Here is an 11,370-nt window from a genome sequence, read left to right on the forward strand (position 1 = left end):
CCACCAGTGATATTAGCAAGTTAGGTGCCGATTAGTTTGCATGTTCATTTGGTAGATTGGTCGCTGGCTTGACAACCATATTCAGAAGTGCTTCTCAGTGGCCCCTCATCGCTCTGGAGGTCGGTATCAAATAAGGTGGCTTAGAGTTCTGATTTTGAGCTTCTACGTTGAAGCAAAAAACCATGCAAAACTCAAAGCAACTGTGCCTTGACTATGCTAGGTATAAGTTGAAGTAGAGAGGAGCTTTGGCAGGCTTTCAAGGCAATGCAGATGACACAAAAACTAGGTGGGTTAGTTGAAACTCGGGATGACAGAAGCATTATTTCAAAAGAGTGTGACAGGTTAGAAGGATGGGCTGAAAATAGCAAAATGAAATGTAAGAAATGCAAAGTGCTTCACTTAGGAAACAAAAATCAAATGCACAGGTACAGGTAGTCCTCACTTAACAACCACAGTTGGGACCAGAATTTCAGTTCGTAAGCGAAGCAGTCATTAAGCAAATCCGACCCGGTTTTATGACCTTTTTTGCGGCAGTCATTAAGCAAATCACCATGGGCTTTAAGCAAATTATACAGTTCCCTGCTGGTTTTGCTTGCCAGAAGCTGGCTGGGAAGGTCGGAAATGGCAATCATGTGACCACGGGATGCTGTGACAGTCATAAATGCAAGCTGGTTGCCAAGGGCCCAAATTGTGATCCTGTGACCGTGAGGATGCTGCAACGGTCACAGGTGTGAAGACCATTGCAAGTGGGTTTTTCAGCACTGTCATAAGTCCGAACCATCACTAAGCAAATGGTCATTAAGCAAGGACTACCTGTATAGGATTGGAGATCCACGGCTTGTTTCAGGTGAAAAGGATCTTGGAACTGACCATAAGCTTAATATGAGTCAAAAGTGTGCCACGGCTGTTAAAAGTCACATGCAGTTTTACTAGAAGTCATGGTCCCACCTTATTTTTCATTGATCAGAGCCCACCTCAAGTTCTGCATCCAGTTCTGGGTGCCATCATTACTGAAAGGGTCAGAGAACCTAGAATGTGTGAAGAGAAGGCAAGAAGGGGCTGAAACTCAATCTTACGAAGCAAGACTGAGGGAACTGGGTAACATTAGCCTTCAGAAAGGACGATGGAAGAGGAAATACAGTAGCACTTTTCAAGTATCTGATATGGAGCCACACAGAAGAAGGCCAAGGTCCTCTTTTTTATTGTCCCATTGTGCGGTAGGTGGAATAATTCTCAATTGCAGGAAGGAAGATTCCAGTTGAAATCAGGAGACAACTTCTTAATTGTGAGGGAGGTTTAGTAGGAAACCAGTGACTGAGAAAGTTGAACATCCCTTCGCTGGATGTTCACAACCCTTTGTCAGGAGTCTGGATTCCTACAGCAGCTCTGATTTTTATATGCCATTGTGAGTGTTTGAGAGACGCAGAGGCAAGAAATAATCTCACCCCCGTGGGGATTTTAAAAATTACTATTCTAATTTCAGCTTCCTTTCCTTTTTTCCCCCCTCGTTATAGACCAGGCCTTTCTCCAGTTTTTTGGAGATGAATTCCTGCGCTTGCTTCTCACACGGTTTGTTTTCTGCTCAGCCACCATGAGGATGCACAAAATCTTTCGGGTATGACAATCAGCTATTTTGCTTCTCTTGTGGGAGCCATTAGAGTCTGTAAAATGTTCGCTAATACAGAGGACCCTTTGCAAGTGTTTGCAGACTAATTCAGACACTTCCACTGAGTTTCAGCTCAGCTTTGCTAGAGGTGTAAAATGGTTTGTGGGGGAACACCCTTCGTACTTGCTGATCCTAAAAGTCGCTCATGGCAGCTAATTTATTGGAAAACTTACTGTTTCTTTCAAAATCACAGAAAGCCTTTGCAGGTCACGCGGCAGATTCTTCTGTACTCCGCACGACCACAATCTGGTCTTTCTAGAAGGAGCTGAGGGGCTTACAAAATTCAGAATTGTAGGTATTTTTGACAGAACTGGGGAAAGGCCTAGAATATGAAGAAATGCTCCTTTGGCATGGCCCAGTTGGGCTACCTATGATCTGTTACAGAGAAGCATAGTCTGCAAAACATGCCCAATTCTCTGCGGGTGTGTTTCCGCATACCATCTGGGACATGCTGCAGAATAACACACGTTGGTTGAAACCGGCTCTTCCCAACTTGGCAGCTGGGGAAATACGTTCATGAACGCACGGGCAAGAAAACCAACGTGGAAGCCGTCATTTATTTATTTACATTTATTCACATTTCAAATTTCTGTCACCGCCCATCTCCCCGCCCAAGGGGGGACTCTGGGCGGTTTACAACACCATAACGCATTAAAACCACAAAACATAAATTACAGTATAAATGTCATGAATAAGTAAATATACGAGCCTTGTGGCGAAAAGCTCTCATTCAGTCGGGAGGGCGCTACGGCGCCAACCACCCCCAGGGAGAGCTGTTGCCCTTCCCATCCCAGGCAAGGCGGCAGAACCAGGTTTTTAAAACCTTCCGGAAGTCTGGGAGCGAGGGCGCCCGCCTCACCTCCAGGGGCAAGATATTCCGAAGGGCGGGCGCCACTGCAGAGAAGGCCTGCCTCCTGGACCCCGCCAGATGAAATTCCTTTGCTGATGGGGTCCGTAGCATGCCCTCTCTGCTTGATTTGACTATTTATGTATGTGTGTATTTACTTCTCAAATTTCTAACACCACCCATCTCCCCCAGAAAGGAACCTATAGTTTCCTACCCTGCATAAACCAGAGTTAGCAGTGTGGGAATAAGCTGGGACCCAAGACCAACTTCCCATCTCGCTCTGGTATCCTGGATTGTTCCAAAGCTGTGAACCATAACCCTAATTTAGACAGCACGGATAGCTACAGTATAGTTAGTTGAAGGCGTGCTGAATTGCTTGCTCGTGCAGAGGAAGGAAGGAGCAAAGGATCTGCCCTGGCAGAAGACTTATACATCAGTGTAAATATCCAGCCCTCCTCCATTTCTGCTTGAATTGTAGGCAGCTTTGAGTAACTCCTAGAAAACTATAGAAAATAAACAAACAAACAAACTTCTGCTATGTCTGCCAGCAACGTATTTTTGAAAGGCCTTTCCGTTCCTTATGATGTCTTTATCAGACAATTCAATTGCTCCGTGTTGCTGTTTTCTTACATCCTCTTCCGTTTCCTCCAGCAGGAAACCAGGAATTACCCTGAATCCTATCCCCAACTGCCCAGGGATGAAACAGTGGAAAATCCACACCTCCAGAAGCATATTTTGGAATTGGCTTCTATCCTAGATGTCCGAAACGTGTTCCTGGAAACCACCCTCGATGATTATTAACACGGAAGCAAACGGTCTGGATGTCTTACTGCAGAGTTTTTGCCCTAGCTGCAGATTTTTGAAATTTTGCTGTTTTCTAATGTGAACATCCACAAAAGGAGTTTACTTGAGTTTTATTTTTGAACTTACAGGTTTTTTTTTTCCTTTTAAAAGAGTAAAATAGCTGTGGGCGCAGCTGTTCCATTCAGTGTGGAGTCAATTTTGATAAACCGATCCCTCCTACACGTTTTACAATTTTAGACTAAAGCAATCTCATGGGTTTTGAAGCTTTGATTTGGAAGATGTAGCTGGCCACACAACACACATATGCGCGCGCACGCACACACACACACTCTCTCCCAAGTATTTAAATGCAGCCAGTCACTTTTAGCCCTTGTGTGCAAATTCTTTATTTTTATACTATTTTTAAAAATTTGAAAGCAAAAAGTGAAAAAAAAAAAGAGAGGAAAAAAATCAGAAAAAAAAGAAGTATCTTCTATCCCCAAAGATTATGGATTTTAAAACGTGGATGGTGGGACTACAAATTGTGCAAAGCAGAGAGCAATAAGTCGATTCAAGTCAATATGCTTGGTCAACCCCCGAACCCCTGGAAGAGTTCAGCTCACTTGAAGGGATGGTAGTATAATCTTGGAAAATGTAGCGCTGCCCGTAAGTTTCTTTTTGAGAAGTAAGCCTATATTGCACATTGACTAAGGATGCAGGGCTTTATCTCCCTAAGTCTGAAACGTTGGCTCATGGCCTACTATCACATCAAAAGATTTTCCCCTTCTCATTACGGACCACCCTCTGTGCTATTCTCCAGCTTTGGGCTAAAGTCATGGGCAAAACATGCCCTCCCTTTCTGGGCAGGCAGCTGTGGTCAATGCTCTCTGCCAGATGTGGAAATTTCTTTGGTGACACTTCTCCCCAGCACTTCCACCTCAAGTTCTAGAAGAGTTGCTTTCATCCCATCCATACTTTGATGGCAGGAGCTCACCTGGCGGAAGAAAAAAATAAAAATCACTGCCTTGTCTCTGTGCCCCAGCTGCTCAAAAAAGAAAACCGAGACGGGGGAAGGCTCATCACTTCTTTCACTGCCAGTGAGAAATGTCCACCTTCCAGAGCTAGGTAAGAGAAGGGCAAATAGGATTCATGGCTACTTCACCCAACAGGAAACCTTGAAGAAAGCTCATAGCTTTGGCTGGATGAACTTTTGGGGGAAAAAAACATGAACAGGAGCAATCTGGAAAAGTGCATGACCTGTTTTGAAGGAAAGGAGAGGCAACATGAAGAAAAGACACTGCTCTCCAGTGGTCCTCAGCATCTGGCTTTAAGAGGCACACCACTTCAGAATGGAGGTCTATCTCCAGAGCTTTCTTGGAACAAATCTACGTTGGCGTTCCTTTGCCTCCAGTCTGCATCCAGTGACTTGTGCTTTATGTAGCCAGGACGACTTTGCTTCTCAAGGACAATGTTAATGCTTGAAGTCCAGCAAAGAAGACTTGTAGATGGAAAATGGGAAAAGCATACTCAAACATCAAGATTTAGGAGGAGATCTGAGCAAATCATTGTGTCGGCTTTGTGTCTGTCTGCTGCTATTTTCAAAGGGGCTGGTGGCATCCCATCCTGAGCTTTTTTCCCCAAAGAGGATTTTGATAGAAATCAATGTGTTTGGGCTTAGCAAGCTAGAGTGAGCGCATAATTCCACCACTTTTTAAAAAAAAAAAAAAGGGGGGGGAGATCTCTTAGCAAGCATATTCCACAATATATTATGGGGTGCTTTTGAAAAGTTTAGTGGCAGATGTGATCCTTTGGTAGCTAGGATCGAACAAGGCTGGAGGGAGTGGTGATGAAGAAGTCCTTTCTCTTGGTCTAGATGCCCAAGGAAATACGGTTTTTCTCAACATCTGTCTCTGCCGATGGTCCTACAAGCTACTCTCCAGGCGAAGATGCAGCCGCCAGCCCGTTAGAAGTAGCAGGGCTGGGATCTGTTGCCAATCTGAAAAAAGGCAACGTTTGGGAGTGATAGCAAGAGGTGCCTTAGGCCGGGTCTAAAGTGCAATGAAGATGATATTATAGGTATTGAGTTGGCAGAGTTTTTTCCGAAGAAGAAGGAAGTAGTTCTGGCTTTGAAATGCCTTCATTGTTGACTTGGCAATCAAACGAGCAGCTGCACAGCAAAGTGTTTTTAATGGCGCGAGGTTTGGTCTAGGGCGGCCCATTTTCTTCAGCGGCGCTTTGTCATTTCTGCCCAATTTTGTTTCTAAAAGGTGGTGTGGGTGACAGTCACGCATTTGCCCTATACGTGCTCCGCCTGCCGAGTTGTAAATGTGTATGTGTGCCTGTAAATATGTAGATATATTTATAAATAAGGAGACCTTGGAACCGTCGGTGTACAGAATTAAGAAAAAGTATATGTAGGTTCTGAGCAGAAGTCATGCCTGCAGGGTAGCATCATTAAGAAACGCTGTTCAGGTTGAGTCACCAACCAGATGCTAGGCTGGTAACACAGATGCCTCAGCCCTCAGGTTGGTGCTCCTGCGTTGCTGAGTTCCTTTGGTGTATTTCCAAGTTCTTTAAATGAGATCATTCTGGAGGAAGTTGATTAAGAATATGTTTCTATTCACCACTTTCTAGAAAGCATCTTCCTTGGATGTTAAACAAGCCGGTATCTCTAGTTGCCTGATGGTGGTGGTGGTGGTGGTGGTGATAGTGATAGGATTCTACTCTGGCCTTGCTCCATCTTGCCTCAGTGTTGTCTGATTACTTGGTCTGCATACGAAGAGAGACATTTATTAGTGTGCCTTCTGGGCTAATGTCCTCCAGATGTAGCTGAAGGGTGGGGATCTTTAACACATCTGCAGGACACCAGTTGGGGAGGGCTGTCTTTCTGTATCTGCTGGTACTTGTAAACTATAAGCATAAAGCTATGAATAAGGCCTTTAACTCATTGATAGATAAGATACATACTTTAACAATAAAAGGTCTCTACTTTGGACCCTGGCATTGACATCCCTTTTTTCCAACTGGTGGTGACAAGAGGAATTAAGTGCCTGATTCTCTGGAGACTGTAACTTCTGCTTTCAATGCACTGGAAAAACAGGTTTCAAGAAAATGCTCTTGTTTTAAGTTCCTAGTAACACCTTGTGTATTTTATTTATGAATACATTTTTCTGGTAAAGGTATCCTTTCTGATGTGTCTGTCTACAGAGCATAGAAATCAGTAACGGTCCCTGTAAAACGTAGCAAAGGTTGATGCTGAAGAAGCTAAATCAGAAGGAAAGGAATCTTGAAAAATTGGTATTTTGATTCGGTGACACTAAAGCCGTAATTTTCTTTTCAGCTTCAGTTTGAATCGTGTCATTCTCTGAATATATGTAGAGGTCTTTTCTTCCAGTTATTACAAAGAATTCTTTAGGAAGGCATGTTTTGAGAATAGGGTTAGTTTCCATTTATCCTTCTGTTCCGATTGGCTTTCTGCCAGGAAAGGTGGTGGGTTAGAATGTATGGTGGTATGGCTCCACATCTCTCTTCCCTGTGTCACATTCTTGTGAAGGTGACCACGCCAACACTTACTGCTTTCATTGCAGAAATTTGTGTTTGCTCTGGAGTCCCGGTTCAGATCACAGTTCCATCCCGTCCTTAACCAGGCCTACAAATGACGATATGAAGTTGCTTGAGAGCAAAGCTAGATAGCAGAACCAAGATGGGACCAAGCCTTGTTCAACAGAACATACATATCTCCCGGAGCTGAAGCACAACAAACCAGCTTTTCTTTCTTTGTCCTGTTGAGGCAGCTAAATAGACATGTGCAGGTATAAAGGGAGAATTAAAAACAACAACAACTCTGCTTCCTAGAATAAGCAAACACATAGCTTATTACTTTGAAGGAGGTATCTTTCTAGTGAAACTTAAGAGTTCTGATGTGTTTTCCTTTCCTTCCTTCCTTCCTTCCTTCCTTCCTTCCTTCCTTCCTTCCTTCCTTCCTTCCTTCCTTCCTTCCTTCCCCCTCCCTTCCTTCCTTCCCCCTCCCTCCCTTCCTCTCCTCTCTTCCTTCCTTCCTTCCCCCTCCCTCCCTTCCTCTCCTCTCTTCCTCCCTTCCCTTCCCTTCCTTCCCCCTCCCTTCCTTCCTTCCCCTTCCCTCCTCCCTCTCCAAAGATGCAAGCAAATGCTTCATGAACAATTCTAGACATTTCATGTCGTTTTTCAGCTTGACTTTTATTGGTGGTTTAGAATTCTAATAGCAGTAAGGCCTCATGATCAATTCTTGATGATCAAAATGTGGGTCTGTTTTTTAAGCCTGCCCTTTGGCAGCTGTTTTGCATGGTGATGTATGTATTTTGTTTGTTTGTTTCTATGAGCCTTGTAATCCTCTTGATTGGCACATGCTTGGATTTCACTGTATTTTTTAAAATGTGGCGTGGTCTCTCAGCTGTTGCAATCCTCCAAGTCCTTTGCTCGCATGGGAAGGTTTGAATAATGCAGCAAAAAGTTTGTACAAATTTATCACTGAACCCTGTCGCACACTTAAAAAAAACAACAACCTGTTGTTTCCATTGGCCAACATTTGCTGAATAATATGAGTCGAGTCAAATTTAGACTTGAAATAGACTAATCGAAATCTCTGAAAGTTAGTAATGTATTTCTTTGACTTCATCCTTTAGTTTGTGGATGACTAAATACGGACCCCAACCCAGTGCTAACAGCTTTGAAGGGGGGGGGGACACGAATACAGAAAGCATATTTTTCAGACGCTCTAATGTTTGTTTCAGTAGGGTAGGATTTGCACAAAAATTCAAGCAAACTTGCAGAAACCAAAATCCTAGCATGCGTATAAGGATTTGAAACTGGCCAGGGCACTCTGCTGCCTTATACTTAGAACAGCGACATTTTTCTTTCCTTTTTTTTTTCCCTTTAAAAAAAGAAAACAAACTTTTTTTTTTTAATAACATGGCTGGTTTTGTGTCTAAAAACGCACCATTTGTTTGGAAGTTGTACTCAACCTTTTGCCTTCTTAGCGGTAAAATATATATATATATATATATCTGTAGCAAATGCTTGTCTATAACTGACCTGTTATTGAAGTGTGACGCACGTGGTAGGGCACAGAACTGTTTCTCTTAGCATCTCCGCTGAAGAGATGAAGCACAGCTGTTTGACATTGGCCTAACTTGTTATAAGTGCTGCTAGTCCATAGTGCATGTGGTGATGCTGTGTGTAGCTGTTCACAAAGCCACTGTTACCTTTGATACCGAACCACATCTTGGTGCCAACCTATCCATGTGATGACTTGAGATTTCTAGAACATTCCTGATCTGACGCTCTTTTTTTCTTTTTCCTGACGCTGAGAGTTTTTTTGGGGGGGAGGGGGGGCTTTCTGGTTTACCTCCTTGTAAATGGCTCCCCCCCTCTACTTGCCAAGAATGAATTGCATCCGAACTCTAGAACCCAGTTGATGTGGAAACCTGTAATCCTTGCAGGCGTGTGTGTCTCTTCAATGTATCGGAATTATGTAAGCCATATATTCCTTCACAGATCTTTCTTTTTTCCTTCATCCGGTCAGATTTTTCTCCCAGTTGGTTGGCTGACATTGATCATTCATGCTGTGGTTTGTGCAGATGTATTTTTCTAAGGGTTCAACAAGAGCTCTTTGAGTGCGATATGGGGCAGCTTCTGTAGACTCAAAGCATCTGTTGCTTCCTTCCTTCAATTTTACTACTGTCAAGAAGACTATTCCACCGCTCAGATTTTTCAGGCTAACACTGTGATTCTCTCAAGACCTGACACAGCATTCAAGGAAACAAAATACTGTACGGACAAACCCACATACCTGCTTTTATGTTGCGTAACAAGAATATGACATATCTGGGGTTTTGCTATTGGTGTATTGAAGATTTTCATGTTGGTTATGTTCACTTAGAATGTGACGACATTCATTGGTTGTGTACATGGGTTTTGTATCGAGCCCCACTCAAATTATATGTATAACCAGTATACAATAAACATATTTGCTTAATGCTGTGTTTGTGAGCCTTTAGGAGTAGGTGGTCAGCACACTTCAGTTCAAATAATATCAATCTGTATCTCAATTTCCATGCTTTAAACTGCTGCTAAAGAGGAAATCTTTCTTTCTTTTTTTCTTTCCTCCCCTGTTCTCATTTTTTATTGTTACTTCATGCTGTCTTCCCCCTTAAGATAGTAGATCTTCAGGCACTGTCAGGGGAAGCCACGTTAGTCTATCGCTGGAAAAAGGAGTCTAATGGCACCTTTTCCGACTAACAAACTTCATTAAGAGGCATCAGCTTTTGTGAGCTGCATCTGATGAAGTGAAAAAGCTGATGCCTCTTAATAAAATTTGTTAGTCAGAAAGGGCACCTGCCAGTCTCCTCCTCTATCTTCAGAGCAGTTTTGTTAATCCGAGAGTCGTCTGGAAAATTGATGTTTAATAGAAAGAAAGTTAGCAGTCTTGGAATGCCTTTGGATTCCACAGGTAGACTTCAGTATTGCAATTAACAGCGATGGCTGTTTAGATTTCCAGTGTAATGACTGATTGGAAGACACAGATTTAAAACAAAACTGAACTATTAAAATTGACTTCCAGATAGTTCCTTGCTGGTTTTACCTCTCCATCTGTTCTCTCCCCTTCAGTTTTTTTAATGTGATGTGTCAGAAACAAGTAATTTCAACTGAACATTGTACTACCGATGGCTTTGTGCTGATTGTTTCCTCAATGGGTAAGAATTACTTTCCCAAGCCTGATTTTACAACTCAAACTCCTGGTTTTATTTATTTGTTTAAGCCAGTGGCTGTGAAATTGTGAAATCCCTGGATTGACTTGTATGAGGGGGGGTTAAGTATCTGAGAACATACATCAGCCTCTCACTTCAGGCATGGCAGAGAAATAAATATACCTTGCCAAATATATGTATATATCACTGCAGTAATTGCTTTTTAAACAAATCAGCTGTTGTCACTGTGGACACTAGGAAGTGGAGTTAGAAGTCTTTATGGTTCAATATATTGTACAAACCAGGGAGATGGATTAATTCACTAACCAGGTTGGGTGTTTATATAAGGCAGCCACTATTGAGTCTAACATCAGCATTGTACTTTATTAAGTTGTTATTATGTGTCATCAAGTTGGTGTTGACTCTTAGTGACCACATGGACAGATTCTCTCCATGATGACCTGTCCATATCCTGGTCTTTCAGGTCTTCTAACAGTGCAGACATGGCCTTTATTAAATACTAGTAAAAATTGTAAAATTAAAAATCAGATGACATCCAGATGGTCAACAGATTAACTGAGTTATCATGATGGGAGAATAGAAGGATCCCACCTTGGTTATACATACTTTGTGGTCAGCTTTTCCAGGCTTGGAAAGATTCGTTTTTTGCAGGCTACGAAGGATTTGAAGTCTGAGAAAAACACCCAAACTTATCTGTTCTTCCAGGGTATGGATGAAGCAGGGGGGAAATGTAAGCATTGCAGAGGTAGATGCTACAGGAAAATAACACCTGTTGGGTTGTTCAAGGGTCTAACATCTGTTAAGGGGAAGAGGGGGGAGGGTCAGCCCAGGAAAGTGATGCACCTCAACACCTCTGAGTTTAAGGGTGATGCAAATGGGCAACATTTTTAAGGTGCCCCAAGACTCAGCCAGGTCCACATTGGATGATCCACCCATCTCCCTAAAGCAGCGGTTTCTCGACCTCAGCAGTGTTAAGATGCTGGACTCCAACTCCCAGAATCCCCCAGGCAGCAGTCTGGCTGGGGAATCCTGGGAGTTGGAGTCCACGCACCTTAACGTTGCTGAGGTTGAGAAACCCTGCCTTAAACCATAAGGTGGTTTGACTGATTGGGGGGCTGAGCGGGATGCATGACTCCGGCCATCGTGGCTTGCCGATAAGGGTTAGTGCTGCAGCGCGAACTCAGCTCAACAAGCCATGGCCAAGGAGGTGGGCGCGTGCTTAAAGCCAGCCCTCCTGCAACCTGGCGCCCTCGCGCAGCTCGCTCCCTCAGCCACAGGCGCCCCCCAAAGGGCGAGGATGACGTAGCACGGATGCCCCGCCTCCGCCC

At 43.4% G+C, this 11,370-nt stretch overlaps 1 protein-coding gene across 1 annotated transcript in view; it reads left to right on the plus strand.

The window, feature by feature from the left end:
* The window catches only part of SCAI (suppressor of cancer cell invasion), a 46,774-nt gene extending 43,273 nt beyond the window's left edge, over positions 1 to 3,501 (plus strand). The window contains exons 16-17 of the mRNA XM_063316200.1: positions 1,515 to 1,615; positions 3,165 to 3,501. Coding sequence (XP_063172270.1) covers positions 1,515 to 1,615; positions 3,165 to 3,314 — 251 coding nt within the window. The 3' untranslated portion in view covers positions 3,315 to 3,501. The remainder of the gene's footprint in view (positions 1 to 1,514; positions 1,616 to 3,164) is intronic.
* Positions 3,502 to 11,370: the final 7,869 nt, after the last annotated feature.

This window comes from Candoia aspera, chromosome 16, assembly GCF_035149785.1.
Source record: "Candoia aspera isolate rCanAsp1 chromosome 16, rCanAsp1.hap2, whole genome shotgun sequence".
Lineage (NCBI taxonomy): Eukaryota > Metazoa > Chordata > Lepidosauria > Squamata > Boidae > Candoia > Candoia aspera.